The sequence below is a fragment of the Artibeus jamaicensis genome, unplaced genomic scaffold (assembly GCF_021234435.1).
Source record: "Artibeus jamaicensis isolate MK-2021 breed Jamaican fruit bat unplaced genomic scaffold, CSHL_Jam_final contig_1132, whole genome shotgun sequence".
NCBI lineage: Eukaryota > Metazoa > Chordata > Mammalia > Chiroptera > Phyllostomidae > Artibeus > Artibeus jamaicensis.
Genome location: NW_026521221.1, coordinates 9,632,654 through 9,650,223, shown reverse-complemented (window position 1 = coordinate 9,650,223; position 17,570 = coordinate 9,632,654). Strand labels below are relative to the sequence as shown.

Here is a 17,570-nt window from a genome sequence, read left to right as displayed (position 1 = left end):
GAGGTGGTGCTGGGGCCGGGGCTTGGGGCCTGGGGCTTGAGGCTTGAGGCTTGGTGGCTGGGTCCAGGGGGCTGGGGGTTGTTGGGTCCGGGTTCGGGTCCGGGTCCCTGGCTAGGCGGAATCCGGGGGTGTGGGCGGGGCGGGGCGGTGCAGAGCTGGAAATGGGGCACAGTGAGGCGGAGAGCAGACCCTAAGCGCGTCCTGCGTGGGAAGAGCCCCGGTGGTGCTGGAGGCGGAGGCCGAGGAGTGAAGTCAGGGCTGAGTAGGCGGAAGAGAGCCTGGGCTGAGGTGAGGGCCCCACAAGCGGGAGTTGAGAGAACAAACTGGCACCCGAGAGAGCGTTGAGACCGGATACATTTTCAAAATGTCAGGCCGTTGCTTTTTGTCCGTTCTTGTTTTTTCTTTCGGGGGCACCTTCAGACCCTCCCACTGCTCCACCAAATTGCATTGCCTGGTTCTCTCGGGCCTAGGTGGTGCCCGAAATTTTCTTTTTCCAGCCCCTGGACTCCTGCGCTTGTGGCTGCTGCTTATAATTAGAAATGCCGTCACGCAAGTAAAGGTGCCTGGCCACTTAGTCAACTGCGCGATATTCTGTTACGACTCTTGTCTCCTTTTGTTTCAAAAAACCTTGAGTCTTGGTACAATGTGTTTGTATTAAGGGCAAAGAGAGTGGGAGGAGGGGAAGAAAACGCCTGGTCTTTGGTGCAACTAAGAATGAAACGATATCTAATTCTTCCATTTCCTTAGCAGACATGGCCACTTACCGCCCAGCAGGACACGTGCAACTGCCCCGAGCTGATGCCATTCGTTCTCGTCTCATTGACACTTTCTCTCTCATCGAGCATCTGCAAGGCTTGAGCCAAGCTGTGCCACGGCACACTATCCGAGAGATACTTGGTCAGCAGTCTGTTTCTTCACAAGCAGAAACTCAAAACTCTTACCACACCCTCCTAAGAATAGGAAGCAGACGATTTTAAGCGTGGAAAATTTAGGGGAGATTGATTTGGTTGCTAATTTGGAGGTTACACCAAACTTGATAGTTAGTGTATGTGCTGCCGAAGTGAGCACACCAAACTTGATGAAGGTTTTAGAAATAAAGTTCTTTGAATCCAGGACATAGAATCCATGCCACTGCCCTTTAGGCCTAGGATAACTACTAGTCCTGGCTGATGTGTGTTTACCAAAGACACTTAAAACTTAAAGGGTTGAAACTGCTGCCTTTATTCTTAGGCATGGACAGTGTTGATCATAAGCAATACATTAGCTCTTTGAACTAATATTAGTTGCTGTGAGAAGGAACAGCAAAGGCAAGCCCCAGCACTAAGGGGCCCATTATGTAACCGGTATTCCTGCCCCCAATCCTACCTGCTCTTCAGATACCCTCAAAAACTTCTCTTTATCTATTGCCCCTTTCATATTTTGGTGTAGACCCTTCCCATCAGAAGAAACTTATGTTGGTAGATCAACACCAGCTTGTGCGCTTCTCTATAAAGCCTCGTCATGTAGAACGAATTACACACAGCCAGAGACTGATGAGTAGGTTTCAAGTACGCTGCAGTAAGAGACCACCTCTTTCTTTGTGGGCTGGGTGGGTCCTTGAGCGTATCCTTTTATGCCACTCATTTTTTTAAAGGTTTTATTTATTTATTTTTAGAGAGAGGGGAGGGAAAGGAGGAAGAGAGAAACTCAATGTGGGGTTGCCTCTTGCACACCCCCTACTGAGGACCCAGCCCGAAACCTAGGCATGTGCCCTGATTGGGAATCAAACCAGCAACCCTTTGGTTTGTAGGCCCGTGCTCAGTCCACTGAGCTACACCAGCCAGGGCGCATTTTTAAAAAACAATTTTATTTGATTTTTTAGAGAGGAGGTAAGGGGGAGAGAGAGAAACATCAATTTGTTGTTCCACTTATTCATGGTTGTTTCTTGAATATGCCCTGACAGGAGATGGAACCCTCAACCTTGGCTATCAGAAGGATGCTCTAACCAACTGAGCTACCCAGCCAGGGCCTCAAACCACTCATTTTTATTCCATGGCTTTACTGTCTCTCATCTCGTCATCTGTCTTATGACTTTTCTTTTCCCTCTCCCAAATCCGTTTTCTCCTCATTCTCACTGTTTCTATTCTTGTCCCTATTATTTCACCGGCATGAATCAGAACAAACATACATTGTTTCCTTAAGAGAAAACAGGTCCTCTCTTCACAAACTTCATCATCTTCCTCATCTTTTTGAATACAATTGTGCTGATGGTTGAAATAGGTGAGAACTGACATTGAATGAAAGAGAAAGTGGGTGGGAGTCATTTTTCCTTTAAATTGATTATTTTGCATTTTTGAGTATTATTTGAATTGTGATAGGCATAATTATGTTAAAGCTCCTGGAGTAGTATTCGTGCAACTGCTAAGATCTGGAAACATTTGGAGGACTCTCGGGAGAATAGGAGATAAAAGGTAGTCAGAGACTAGGGTGTGTGATAGACTCACAAGGAACAGGAAAGGCTAGTTATATTGTGCTTGTTTAGTCTAAATTTGTTTGAATCAGTCTTTCCTATTAGGGATATTGGTGCCCATAAGTGAGTGAGCCACTGTTTACATTTTTATATGTATATTTAGAAAGATTAAGTACAAATAAGAAAGCTGGCAAAGTATGTCAAGTTAGGTACAAGTAAGGTATTAAATGAGCCAAAAAAATGTCAAAGAGTAAATAACTAAAACCCATCATAAATTATATGCAATGTTTAACAATAAAAAATCTGGAGAATCAATGAGCTCATTTGATTATCATCTCAAACAACTACTTGGAAAAGAGAAAGGACACTAAAATAGCACTTCCTTGTTTCTTCCCACTAAAGTGGGAGTTTCCCCACTTTAAAACTGTCTTTAATGCAGTTAGGTCAGAGATATTTAAATACACCACAGTAATTGATGTCTGACCACAACAGTATACTTCATTCGCTTTGAATGTTTTATTTACTCCGAATATGGGGAGGATTTTGAACTATTTTCTGTTTCTTATATAACAGTCATGTATCTGCCCTGTGAGGTTAGGGATATAGTATAAAGCCTTGGAATAATAGCAATACATGTACAAGATTCCCTCTGTCTAATGGACAAATCAACAACAAAGAAAAAGAATAACACTAACCATTCTGTTTGGTAAAATGGCTGAATATGAAATATAATCACTGTGCTAGAGGATCAGTGGATTGCCAGAGTAGGAATTGCCTGGACAATCATGTAAATTGTATCTTTTTAAGTACATTCCCGTGGTAGAAAGGCAGGATGAATAATTTGTGACTAACAGATTTCTTTGAACAGACTAATTCATGTAATAAACATTAAGATTTTGTTTAGGCTTTTAAAAAACAATTTCCCAAATCACAAAAATGTTGTTATAGATAGGGAAAAAGTAGTTATTAACAGTTTTCTAGATCAAAGCTCCCCAATTTTTTTGGTCCTGTGATTTTGTTTCCCAGTAATACATATAGTCTTGAAAACTGCCTTAGGTGTTTTAATCTTTATTAATTAGTATGTGATATAAAGAAGCAAGTTGAAATAAAAATATTTTAGACTAGCAAATAAATACTGTATTTTAATGTTTATTATTATGTAATTTAAAAAATCATGAGCAAATGTTTACTTTTGGCATTTTATAAGTGATTCATGCTACTTTTTATTTTGGTTTTGTGTGTGTGTGTGTGTGGTCAAATTTACCAGCCTTTTGTAGTCTTAGTTTTCACAATACTTCTTCTTTTTTGGTTTATTTCTTTTTAAAAAACCATATTTTATTGATTATGCTATTACAGTTGTCCCAATTTTTTCCTCTTTGCCCCCCTCCTCCTGGTACCCCCATTCTCTCCAGCAGTCCCACCATTTAGTTCATGTCCATGGGGTGCGCATATAGGTTATTTGGCTTCACGTTTCCTATGCTATTCTTAACATTTCCCTATTTTGTACCTACCAATTATGCTTCTTATTCCCTGTACCTTTTCTCCTTCTCTCCCCTACCACTTGCAGCTGATAATGCTTCAAGTGATTTTCATCTGCTTTTCTCTTGCTGCTTTTAAGATTCTCTATCTTTAACCTTTGGCATTTTATTTTTTTTTAATTTTTTTATTGATTATGCTGTTACAGTTGTTCTATTCCCCCCTTCATTCCCCTCCACCCTACCCCCCATCCCCACCATTACCCCCCCCTTTAGTTTATGACCATGTGTCTCAATTCCTTTAGATTCTATATTTCCCATGCTATTCTTGCCCCCCATCTATTTTCTATCTACTGTCTATGCTACTTATTTTCTTTACCTTCTCCCCCCATCTCCTCCTCCCACTCCCCTGTTGCTAACCCTCCTTGAGATCTTCATTTCTATGTTTCCACTCCTGATCTAGCTGTCCTTTTAGTTTGCTTTTGTTTTAGGTGTGGTTGTTAATAATTGTGAGTTTGTTGTCCTTTCACTGTTCATGTTTCTTTAACTTCTTTTTCTTAGATAAGTCCCTTTAACATTTCATATAATAAGGGCTTGGTGATGATGAACTCCTTGAATTTGATCTTATCTGAGAAGCACCTTATCTGTCCTTCCATTCTAAATGAAAGTTTTGCTGGATAGAGCAATCTTGGTTGTAGGTCTTTGGATTTCATGACTTGGAATACCTCTTTCCAGCCCCTTCTTGCCTGTAAGGTCTCTTTTGAGAAATCTGCTGACAGTCTGATGGGGACTCCTTTGTAGGTGACTGTCCCCTTATCTCTTGCTGCTTCTAGGATTCTCTCCTTCATTTTAATCTTGGCTAATGTAATTATGATGTGCCTTGGTGTGTTCCTTCTTGGGTCCAACTTCTTTGGTACTCTCTGAGCTTCCTGGATTTCTTGGAAGTCTATTTCCTTTGCCAGCTTGGGGAAATTCTCCTTTATTATTTGTTCAAATAAGTTTTCCACTGGTGGCTGTGCCTTTCCCCCTTCTGGTACCCCTATAATTCGGATGTTGGAGCGTTTAAAGATGTCCTGGAGGTTCCTAAGACTCTCCTCATTTCTTTGAATTCTTGCTTCTTCACTCTTTTCTGTTTGGCCATTATTTGCTTTCTTCTGGTCCACTCCATTGATTTGAGTCCCAGTTTCCTTTTCATTGCTATTGGTTTCCTGTGCAATTCCATTCATTTCAATTAGTTTTGCCTTCATATATTTGTCTAATTTGTGGCTATAATCAACCAGTTCTGTGAGGATCCTGATCACCAGTGTTTTAAACTGTGGATCTGAGAGTTTTGCTATTTCTTCATTGCTTAGATATCGGCTCTGGGGCTTTGAGATCTTCTTGAGCCATTTTTGGTCTGTTCGTGTTAAGTCTGAGGAGCGGAGCCTTGGACTACCAGGTTGCTGGGTTGTGATGCTGTATGTGGGGGTGTGGTCAGAGCAGGGAAATGGTGGCACCCTCTGCTGTTTCTCACAGCTGGGTGAGGATTAGCGTCTTAGGTGGTTCACCTGGGCCGGGCCACTCAGAGTCGCTGGGTTATGACACTGTATGTGGAGGTGGGGTCAGAGCGGGGAAATGGCGGCGCCCTTCACTGCCGCTTGCCGAGGGGACCCGCCGGCCCCGGTCCAACCGCCCACTCCCTCGCCTGTCCGCCTGCGCACAAATGCGCGACCACAGTCAACATGCAGCACCGCTCCCCCGCTGTCTCCCCCGTGGTCGCTTGCATGGTGGCTCACTCGGTCGCTCACTAGGTCCAACCCTGCGCCTGGATTCCGCACTGGATTCCGCACCTGAGTCCGCCTGACCGAGACCTCCTGTGCAACCCCGCTTCACCAGCTGCTGGTTTTGCCCCTTACCGGTCAGGCTGAAGAATTTGTTGTTAACGGGCTTCCGAAAAGTTCAATTTTCTGTGTTCTGGCTGTGCTTTCTGTTGCTAATATTTAGTTGTCTCTAAACTTGGTTGTATGAGAAGGCACGGCACATCCACCTATGCCTCCATCTTGGCGGAAGTCCAACCTTTGGCATTTTAATATGATGTGTCTTGGTGTTGTCCTCTTTGGGTCCAGCTTATTTGGGACTCTGTGCTTCCTGGAATTATATGTCTATGAAGTTTTCTTTCATTATTTTTTCAAATAAGTTTTTAATTTCTTGCTTTTCCTCTTCTTCTTCTGGCACCACTATGATTCAGGTGTTGCTACATTTGGAGATGTCCCAGAGGCTTCTTGGTCTATCCTTACTCTTTTAAATTCTTTTTTTCTTCTTACTGTTTTGATGGAATGCTTTTTTCTTCCTTATGTTCCAAATCATTGATTTGGTACTCAGTTTCAACCTCTCCACTATTGGTTCCTGTAGATTTTTCTTTATTTCACTTAATGTAACCTTCATTTCTGCCTGGGTGTTTTTTATGCTGTTGCCATACTCAATGAGTTCTTTGAGTATCCTGATAACCAGTGTTTTGAACTCTGCATCTGATAGGTTTGTTATCTCTGTTTCCTTTAATTCTTTTTCTGGAGTTTTGTTCTGTTCTTTCAATTGGTCCATCTTTCTTTGTCTTCTCAATGTGACAGCCTCCCTGTGTTTGTTTCTGTGTGTTAGGTAGAGCTGCTTTGATTCCCTGTCTTAGTCATGTGGCCTGTTATAGAAGTGCAGACCTTCTATAAACATAGAGGGCTCTGCCACCTAAGGGGCAGAGCCTTTAGGTGATCACCAGGGCAGGGCAACTCGTTTCACTGCTTTGTGGCTCTGTTTTAGGGAAGGGCTCTGAAAAGGGACAATGGTACTGCCTGACTTCTGGAGGTTTGCCTAGGAGGAGGCTGTCCCTTAGCACTTGCTCTGTCTAGTCTCTTCACTTTCTCCCTGTATGTCACTTGTGCCCTTCCAGCTGTTGCCCTGGTGCTAAATCCCAGAGGGTTGGGTCTGCATGAGTCCTAAATCCATGCAGGCCCTTTAAGAGGAGTCTCCTGATAATCTGGCAGTTTCTTCCACCAGCCCAACCTCCTCTAGTTTTTACAGCCAGAAGTTATGGGGATTTATCTTCCTGGTGCTGGAACCCTAGGTTGCTGAGTGGTCTGGGGCTGGGATCACTCACTCCCCAGAGATCCCTCCTAGTTTTTATCCACCACATGTGAATGTGGGAGTGCCTGTTTTGCCTCTGCTGTGCCTCTCCTGTGGTGCCTTGCCTCTCCACCTGTCTCCACGTCTCAGCCCCTCCTACATGTCTGGATGATTGTGGCTTCTTTAAGTCCTTGGTTGTTGGACTTCCATAGGGCTCTGTTTTCTGATGGTCTGAGTGATTTGTTTTATAGTCTAGCAGTAATTTTTTTCTGTAGTCATGCGAGGAGGCAAAGTATGTTTACCTATGCCTCCATCTTGACCAGAAGTCCATGCTATTTTTTAAAGAAAATATATGATTTATCTACAAATGAACTTTAAAATGACATTAAGTTTGGCTTGGGGATCAAATATATTTTATGTATTATATAGTTTTAATTTAATTTTTAAAATTGAGATAATTTACATACCACATTAGTTTCAGGTTTATAACATTACATATTATATATTAAATACATGTAGTATATGTTAAACTTTAGATGGGAAATGATGTATTAAGGCATAGAAATAGCAGTTTGTGTTCTTCAGGGTGGTTGAGTATGCTCTTCTTCCATTAACTGCCAAGCATATCAGTCATAGAGCATTTGCAGGCTGTCAGTTTATCCTATTTCACAGGGAGATGTATTGAAGTTTTAACCTGTACGCCTATTTTAGTCTTCATGTTTTTTTCAATAGCATGGTATACATCCATTAAATGTATAAATGATATGAAGAGGGTTGAAAGGTGAAGCAATGAGTTAAGGAACAGCAGTTAGCTAATAGTAGGGTTCTAGAAAGAAAGTATAGGATTCAATTTGCTTTGCAGAACAAAATCAATTTTGTACAAGGAAGGGAAAGTTTTAAAAGCTAACAAATAAGGAACCAACAATTTCTTATTGTAACTCAATACGCTCTATGAATCTGGCTTCTTGCTTCTGTATCCCTTATAAAGCACTTAACATCTCATGGCCCTACATTTTCATTCCATTCTCAAGGCTCATCGCTTCTTTGTGAAATTTGGGACTTGGGGGTAACAGTACAGTAGACAGGGTTAGGGTAGTTAAGAGATGAGTCCCTAGGCGTCTGTGTGACCCCAGCGTGGGAAGGCAGTGACTTGCAGCTGTTCGGCATATTGATCACCAGCAGAAGAAATGGGTCGTCGCTGTTTTCCACATTCAATTGGGTCCTCCCCTGTGTTTCGCATGTTGAAGCAGCAACGGTGATTAGAGAAACTCAAAGAAAAATGTAATAGCAGTGGGCACAAATGTGGTTTATAATAGATTGTGATCATTCTCTATCATTCAGCTTCCCACTTCCTTAACCTTTACTTATCCTTTGCTCTACTCTCACAGAACTGCTCGAATCCTCTAACACCAAACTGTGGCCAATGAAGCTGACTCTGGAGGTGGCAGCTTGGTTCATCTTATTTATTTTTATCTTGGAGATCCTGCTTATGTGGCTATACAGCTTTTTTCTCTTCTGGAAGAATGCCTGGAATGTCTTTGATTTTGTTGTTACCATATTGGTAAGGGTAGATATCTTGATGATTAGTTTAGTGGGCTGGGCAGTGTGTCTAGGTGAATCAAAGTGACAAGAAAAGTTAAGATAATTAGATTACAGGGAGAAACAAATACAAATATATTTAACTTTCTTTTTTTTCTTCTAAAAGTCAGTCATTGTAGGAATTGTTGGCATTGCAAGGCAGAATCTAACCACAACATTAACCCCAACCACAACATTAACCCCAACAATAATATCTACCAGTTACTAAGCACTTAATAAGTGCCAGGGGTTCTAAGTGTTTTACATGTATTTTCTCATTTGAGCTCCACAACAACCTAATGAGACACACACTCCATTTATCACCTTTTTATGTCTGAGAAAATTGGAGTACAGAGTTTAAGTAATTTAGTATAGAAAGACTGAATAGGAAACAGTCACTAGAGAATGTTATTCAAGAGATGATGCCCAAGGAACTATGAAGACGACCAGTAATGAAGGGGCAGCTGTGCATCAGTGCTTTGGGTATATTTTATTCATAATCTGTGTGTTTTCCACAGTCCCTGCTTCCTGAGGTTGTGGTGCTGGTAGGGGTAACAAGGCAGTCTGTATGGCTCCAGTTGCTGAGGATCTGTCGGGTGCTAAGGTCTCTCAAACTCTTTACACGATTCCCTCAAGTTCGAGTCATTATTTTGGCCCTGGCCAGGGCCCTCAAGGTGAATTGACTATAGTGGCAAAACCAGGTGGGCAAGGTGGATAAACTTGGGAGTTACACGAAACAAGTCTGGGTGGGTCAAAGAGGGCAATGAAAAACCCTGTGATCTATTATTGGATGAGAAAGCAGTGGGGTCAAGCTGCTGTGTTCTATAGATGATGGGGCTTAGGACTGGAAGTGAGGGTTTGGTGGGGGATTGCCAGGGTGGGCTAGACTGGGCTGTAGGTGGAGATCAGCCTAGTCTGGCCCAGCTCTGACTTGAAGTCATGGCCTCTAGAGCATGACCTTCCTTTTGATGTTGCTGATGATCTTCTTCTACATTTTTGCTGTGACCGGTGTCTACTTCTTTGAGAATTACACCCGTTCAACTCGCCCGGACCTGAAGTACCGCATGTTCTTCTCGTAGGCAGGACTGGGGGAAACCTGGGTAGGGGGAGAGAATTTGGGTGAGAGACTGGGAAGTAGTCCAATGTATAGTAATACAAAGAGTATAGACTATTTTAAGAAAGTGGAATGGAACACAGGAGAGACAAAGAGAATACAAAAGAATAGTGGTATTCAATTTGATTTTCAGGATAGGGCAGCTACCAGATTTGCTCTGGGTTTTTCTGTTTTTTGTTTGGTTTTTAAGATTTTGTTTATTTACTTTTAGAGAAAGGAAAAGGGAGGGAGAAAAAGAGGGAAAGACACAACATTGTATGGGAGATCACATACCTCCAACTGGGGACCTGGCCTGTAACCCAGGCATGTGGCCTACTGGGAATTGAACCAGTGACCTTTTGATTTCCAGGCGAGCACTCAGTCTTCTGAGCCACACTTGCAGGGGTATTGCTCTGGTTTGTCAAATCATATGCACCAGATGGGCCTTCTTTAAATAGCAATATACTCCAGTGGTTAAGCCCTGGCTTCTAAACCTCAGTTACCCCGTTTGAAAAATGGTAGTAAGAGTGAAGGAATAAATGAGGTAATTCATTTAAGCATTTAGAGTATTAAACACACATTGTAAGTGATAATAAATGTTACTCTCAAACATGCTCACTGGTTTTACCCCAGTCTCTCTAGGTGTGTGGATTATGCATGCACACACCTAAACTCGTTTAAAAATAAAATCCTTATAAGATCTTTGTCTAGAGAATACTGACTACTAGTATAAAGTCAATATGGATTCAGAGGTGATAATGTTTTTATGAATTAGAATCCAATCTTGTCAGTGCTTCTCAGCTCTCTTGGTAGTTTTATAAAAAAATGCCCTGGCTGGTGTGGCTCAGTGGATTGAGCACCGTTCTGTGAACCAAAGGGTCTCTGGTTCAATTCCCAGTCAGGGCACATGCCTGGGTTATGGGCTAGGTCCCCAGTAGGGGGCATGCAAGAGGCAACCAAACACTGATGTTTCTCTCCCATCCCTTCCTTCCCCTCTGTCTAAAAATAAATAAATAAAATCTTTTTTAAAAAAAAAGTACGAGTGAGGAAAGTTCTAGAAGTTATCCTATTCCAGCCCTTATGTTTTCAACAAATTGTATATGGAAGACTAAAAAGGAAAATTTAGCTACCTTCCTGACAGCTTTTGTGATATAGCCATTATCATTCATTACTTGACATCACATATTTAGGTCAAATCCATTTGTTTACTTATCAGTTCATAACAACAAACTAAATTGGAAGGATGTTTGTTAAATTTGTAAGTGATGTTCTGTTAGGTGAAGTCTGTAGGACAGTGGAGAATAAACTTACAAAAAATGACAAGTAGTTGGTGATTCATACAACTTTTAAAAATTCAGTCACTACCTATTTATTAAATACCTACTGTGCCCCAACTATTAATGGAATAGTAATTGAAATTCATAGATTATTCATAGTAGAGGAAAACCTAATGAAACAACCTCAAACTGAAGTATAATTAGCTAAAAACTTGAGTATGGGAGAAAAGAAGCCAGAATCAGAGAAAACTATAAAGAAATGCTCTTATGTTGCTTTTAGAGTGAGAATTTAAAAAACAGTGAGAGTGAAACTATTTCTTCCAGATTTAGATCTCCGTTTTATCTACTCACACACCTTTTTCTTTAGGGACCTGCTGAATTCCCTAGTAACAGTGTTCATTCTCTTCACTATGGATCATTGGTATGCACTGCTTCAGGACACCTGGAAGGTGCCTGAAGTCAGCCGCACCTTCAGCAGCATCTATGTCATCCTTTCGTTGTTACTTGGTTCCATTATCTTTCGAAACATCATAGTAGCCATGATGGGTAAGCATAGAAAAGGTGAAACTTGGTGGGAGGGATGGGTAGGAAGAAATTAGAGTGAAAGCTAGGGTTGGTGGGTTATGGAGGGAGAGAAGCTGATATGGCAGGAAGGCTCGGGGCCAGTAATGGCTATTTCACTTGGTTTCTCCCCACATAAGCCCTCTCCCTGGGTCTTGTCATCACCATCCCCAGCTCCTAATGGTCCTTTGGGGCAGTTACTAACTTTCAGGCTATCAGGACCGACCTGAATGAGGAGATGACACACCTGGAGGTTCAGCACAAAGCCGACATATTCAAACGGCAGATTATCCAGAGGTCTGTTTCCCAATTTTCAAACCCAACTTTAGTTCCCAAAGGTTTCTTGACCTTACTCCCTTTCTCTCTTCTATGGCTTTGACCCCACTTTTCCTTACAACAAATTTGCCCAAGATTTAGAATGCCCCAGTTCTGTAATATTGCCTGATTCTTTATCTACTGTTGGAGTTTCCCTACTCTTTTTCACCCCTTTACTATAATTTTTCCTCCTTGCTTACTTAGTTTTCTTCACTTCATTTTCAACCCTTTAGTATAATTTCTTCACTTCAGTTTTCTTTTATCTTTAATAAACTCCTGCTTCAGTATAACTCTCTTTACTTGTTTGTGTATTTTGCTTTTCAGGAGACAAAACCTGTCCCCTGAGGCACTGAGGTCAAGCCTTAGCAAAATTGATGCCAGGTTAGGAGTGTGTTTGTGAACTGGGATGTACACACATGAGGGAGGAGAAGGTAGAAAACCAAAGACAAATATTGGCTTTGAGAGAGAATTCATTCATTCAATAACTACTGATTGTAGTTGGTTGCATGGCAGCCCCCCCCCCAAAATATGCCCATGTCCTAACCCCCAGAACCTGTGAACATGACTTTACTTGGAAAAAAGGTCATTGTAGATGCAATTAAGTTAAGGACCTTGAGATATGATTATGCTGGGTTATTCACGTAGGCCCTAAATCCAGTGACAAGGCTCCTTATCAGAGACAGAAGACATAAACATAGAGAATAGGAGAAGGAGATGTGAATATAGAGAGAGTTTGGAGTGATGCAAGCACAAGCTAGAAGCCACGGAGTACCAGGCAGCTAACTACCAGAGCTAGAAGAAGCAAGGAACTCATTTCCCCTAGAACTTCCAGAGGGAGAATAGCCCTGCCATTGCCTTGATTTCAGACTCTGGATTTCAGAATTGTGAAAGAATAAATTTCTGTTGTCTTAAGCTACCAGGTTTGTCATAATTTGTTAACAGCAGCCACAGGATATTAATACATGTATCTTTTATAAAACAGATGCTATTCTAGACCCTGAATATTCAGTAGTGGGCAAGAGAGCAAAAGGGGAAATAATCTCATTCATCCATTCAACAAATAATTACTGAATACTTTTTAGATGCATGGGATGTATTGGGTGGGGGGGTTGTACATTGGTTATAATCTTTAACAAGTTAGTCAGGGTGGCCTGGTAACATTCGAGCAAAGACTTGGAGTAGGTGAGATCACTATGGCAGAAATGTTATAGGCAGAGGGAACAGTTAGTACAAAGGTCCTAAGCCAGAAGCATGCCTGATGTGTTTAAGAAACATCAAGAAACCATTGTAACTGGAACAAAATGAGCAGGGGGAAAGTGATAGGAAATAAGTTCAGAGAGACAAAGGGGACCCTATCCTGTAGGGCTGTGGGGATCCTAGTTTATAGGACTGTGGGGACCATTGTAGGGACTTAGAGACTTTGACTCTGAATGAAATGGGGAACAGAACAGATCAGTGACATGAAATGCCTTACATTTAAGAAGGATTACTCTAGTTGCTATGTTGATAATAGGCTGTAGAAGAACAAGGGAAGGAACAGAAAGATGAGTTAGGAAGCTGTGCTGCTATCAAAGCTGAAGGTGATAATGGCTCAGACCAGAATGGTACCAGTAAGAAATGATATATTTTGAAGGTAGAGTCAACAAGATTTGATGGATTGGATGTGGGGTATGTATGAGAGGAGAGTTCAGGATGACTCCAAAGTTTTGGCCTGAGCAACTGGCAGAATGGATTAGCTGAGATGGGGAAGGCTGTTGGTAGAAGAGATATGGTAGGTAGAGTTTAGTTCTGGTTAAATCTGAGATGTCTATTAGACATTCAAGTGGTGATTTATGATTCAAAGTTGTATATACTAGTTTGAATTGAGTGGGGTCTGGACTAGAGGTTTAAATTTGCATTTAGTAGGCAATTAAGCTCAGCTGAGATCACCAAAGGAGTGACTATAGAATCAGGGGTGTCCAACCTTTTGGCATTTCTGGGCCATACTGAAAGAAGAGTTGTCTTGGGCCACACATTAAATACATTGTGATATGTAATCACACACAAAAAAATCTCATAATGTTTTAAACAAATTTATGATTTTGTGTGGGCTGCATTCATAGCTATCCTGGGCTACATGTGGCCCACAGGTCGTACATTGGACACCCCTGTATAGATGAAGAAGATAAAAAGACCAAGAGCTGAGCCCAGGGACACTCTACTATTAAGAGACAGAACTGTGTGGGGAAAGACTATAGATATGGTATAATAGGCATAGGGCTATGGTGTGGGGAGCTAAAGCTTGGCAAAATAAGGTTGGGTGTGCATTGTGGAAGCCTGAGTAAAACTGAGGACAGAAGCTATGTGGTGAGGGACACTAATACAGATATAGTACATGGAATAATTGTGGTTGAAAGTGCTTAAGCTTGGATTTTGGGCTTGTGTATACAATAACCTGTATATGCAACAAGCAGCTTGGCCTTCATAACCTTAAGTCTCAGCATTAGGGAATGGCCAGGGCCTGAACCAGAATAATGAAAGAGCAAATCGTATCTCATAAATATATTTCAAGCAATAACATTTCCATTTTCACTTATAGAGATACCAATCAACAAGTGGAATCTTTGGACTTATCAGAAACATTTAAAGTAGAATCTGAAACCAGTGCCATTGAAGAGGATTCAGGAGCATCTGAGTCAAAAACAAAAGAATCTTTATCAAAAAAGACAAAATCTTCATCTTCTTTATATTCTACCTCTTCCTTCTTTTCCTCTTCTTCTGAACCTGGAGGGTTGGACTCTATTGGTAAGCAGAGGGCTTCTTCCACTTTTCTAGGAAACATCCTAGTCTTAACTATACCTACTTCCCAGTTTTTTGTACCAGTCTGATTTTCTGTCTTAGTTACTTTCTTTGTGCTTCTTCATTTCCTCTATACTTTTGCTTCACTTTGGGTAAGTGTGGCTGTGGCTGTCTTTGCCTATTGTAAAATGTGGTCTCTTGGTGATGCACCCTTTACCATCCTTCCTGCTTTTTGTTTCCTCTTTCATCTCTGCTTTTCCCCTTCCCCTCACACACCATAGGATTCACCAGTTCTTTCCCAACTTCCACAAATCTATATGTCTTTAAGAAGAATTCTTCTCTCCAGGTCAGTTGGATTGGGAGACTCATGTGCACCAGAATCTGCCTGGGCTAATGGACATGGACGAGGAAGAACGTGTTGTGTGGCCTAGAGATTCACTCTTCCGATATTTTGAATTGCTAGAAAAGCTTCAGTATAACCTAGAGGAGCGTAAGCGCTTGCAAGAGTTTGCAGGTATGGATTTGGGGCAGTCATAAGGACCAGGAATTAACTACATTGGAGTAGCATATATAACTGAGGATAAGGGGGTGGATGATCACTATTTTGATATCTCAGTGTCTGAATTTTCATCTCATACCTAAAAAGGGCAAATATTTGGTTTGGGATGTTACCTTCTGGACGTATGTCCCAATTTTTCTAACCTAAAGAGAACCTGGCAATTTTGCTTCTTCAGTAAGGGGCACCTAAATCCTTTCAGGTCTGAGAGCTTGTTTCCCAAGAGGATTGTGTTCCATTTGTTGGGAATTAAGACAAGGTGGGCTCTTGCTTCTTTTGGTGGCCCACTCTCTTTTGTACATGTGCCTTCTCTCTGAAGGCCACATTTCAGACCTGAGCAGTAGGGCCTTAGGCTCCAGATTTTGAGACTGTGTGTATGATGACTGATAGCTGTTAGAATTAGACATTGAACAGAATGGCCACAAGTGCCCACTTCCTTCAACCCACGAAAGAGGTTTATGAATTATAGACTTGTCTTCCTTTCAGCACCTTCTAGTGTCAGCCTAGGCAAAGAGAAATATGTGATTTAAATAGTAGAGCTATTTTCTCTAAATTTCTCACTTGAAATTTTTCCAGTTGGAGATTAGATTAGATTAATAAATTTTTGCTCTAGAAATGAAAACCAAAAGAGTTAGACCCCATCTTTTTTTTACAATTTAATATGGATTAGTGTTATCTTCCTCATACTTAGTTGAAATCAACTCGCTGTGAAAATAACAATTAGGAAAGAGGAATATATGTGTGTGGTGGGCATAGGAGGGCAATAAGAGAAATTTATAACACTGGAATGTGGAATTTAGAACAGGATGTCAAAGGAGACATTCACCTACTTCAGAATGTTGCCTAAGGCTAATCCTGCTCTTTCCAGTTGTCCTCAGCCTTGCCTTCCTGCTTGTTCTCCAAGGAGAAAGGGTGAAATAGAGAAGGCAGCAAGGCAGCTTCTTTAATCCTAAGTAATTCATCTATGGCAAAAAGTACAAGTGTATATGGCTTAATTTTTTAAATTTATTTTTCATTATAGTTGACATACAACATATGGCTTAATTTAATGTAAAGATATTAATTGATCATAAAAATTTGTGTGAGAACCTGGGAAAGCAGGGTATTAAAACACTTGTATGTATTGCATATTCTTAATTCTCCAGTCTCATAGTCTGTTTCTTTACAGTGCAGGCACTGATGAACTTTGAAGACAAGTAAAACCAATGATGGATGGCTTTGGCAACAGATAACGAAGGGAATAGTTGGAAATGGAGAATTCAAAGTATAAATGTTTAATAAATACTACTGATAATTGCTCAGTGGCCTGTCTCTGAGACATAGGGGATACTGAAAGGTATAAGATTAGGTGAAAAAGTTAGTTTAAATGCCAATGGGGCCTGTGGTCCTTGGCTTTCTGCACTTTCCATAGCTACTCAGACTACCTTTTTCTTTGACTTTGTAACTTCCTACCCCTCTTGCAAACTCTGCTTCCTGATAGAGTCCTAACTTTACCCTCAACTTCCCTGGTGGGTACAGGCCTCTCTGGTTGGGATTTGGGGAAAGGAGATTCCCTAGAACTATTGACGTAACTAATGAGAACTATTGTTTCCATTATCTAGAAATATTGCTTCTCCTGTGTACCATTAATTTTCTTAAAATAGCTTTTATATTGCCCTAGTTGGTGTATCTCAGTGGATTGAGCACTGGCCTATGAAGCAAAGGGTCACTGGTTTGATTTCCATTGAGGGCACATGCCTGGGTTGCAGGCCAGGCCCCCAGTAGGGAGCAAGCCAGAGGCAACTACACATTGATGTTTCTCTCCCTCTCTTTCTCCCTCCCTTCCCCTATCTCTCTAAAAATCAATAAATAAAATACTTTTTAAATAGCTTTTGTATTGTATTTTTTGCATTACCATTTGTCCTTCTTATATCCTCTTTCACCTCTCCCCTCCCCACCACAATCACCACACTACCGTCCATGTCCATGAGTTCTTTTTCTTTTTTGCTCAATCATGCCACCCAATGCCCTCCCACCCCAGCCCAGAGCTGTCATCCTCCTCTCCATCTATGAGTCTGTCTCTATTTTGCTTATTAGTTCAGTTTGTTCATTAGATTCCATATGTGAGTGAAATCATATGGTATTTGTCTTTCTCTGACTGACTTATTTCACTTAGCATAATGTTCTCCATATCCATCCACGCTGTTGCAAAGAATAAAATTTTCTTTTACATGGCCAAGTAATATTTCATTGTGTAAATGTACCATAGCTGTTTTATCCATTCATCTACTGATGGATAAATCAGTACTTGGGCTGCCTCAAAATCTTAGTGATTGTCAAAAACACTCCAATGAACATAAGGGTACTTACGTTCTTTCAAAGTAGTGTTTTGGGTTCCTTCAGATATATTCCCATA

General features: G+C 41.1%; 1 protein-coding gene across 3 annotated transcripts; it reads left to right on the top strand.

The window, feature by feature from the left end:
• The first annotated feature begins 144 nt into the window (after positions 1-144).
• Positions 145-17,460, top strand: CATSPER2 (cation channel sperm associated 2). Of its 3 annotated transcripts, XM_037154924.2 has the most exons (13): positions 145-288; positions 751-897; positions 1,429-1,602; positions 2,191-2,259; positions 8,406-8,578; positions 9,114-9,269; positions 9,546-9,670; positions 11,333-11,511; positions 11,724-11,823; positions 12,166-12,222; positions 14,420-14,625; positions 14,966-15,133; positions 16,344-17,460. In XM_037154924.2, the coding sequence occupies exons 2-13, from the start codon at positions 753-755 to the stop codon at positions 16,373-16,375; spliced, it is 1,584 nt and encodes a 527-aa protein (XP_037010819.1). In that variant the 5' UTR covers positions 145-288; positions 751-752; the 3' UTR covers positions 16,376-17,460. The 3 variants fall into 3 exon arrangements, with proteins under 3 accessions (XP_037010819.1, XP_037010818.1, XP_037010820.1); XM_037154923.2 differs by having other exon boundaries at positions 145-897; XM_037154925.2 differs by lacking the exons at positions 1,429-1,602; positions 2,191-2,259 and having other exon boundaries at positions 145-897.
• The last annotated feature ends 110 nt before the right edge of the window (positions 17,461-17,570 follow it).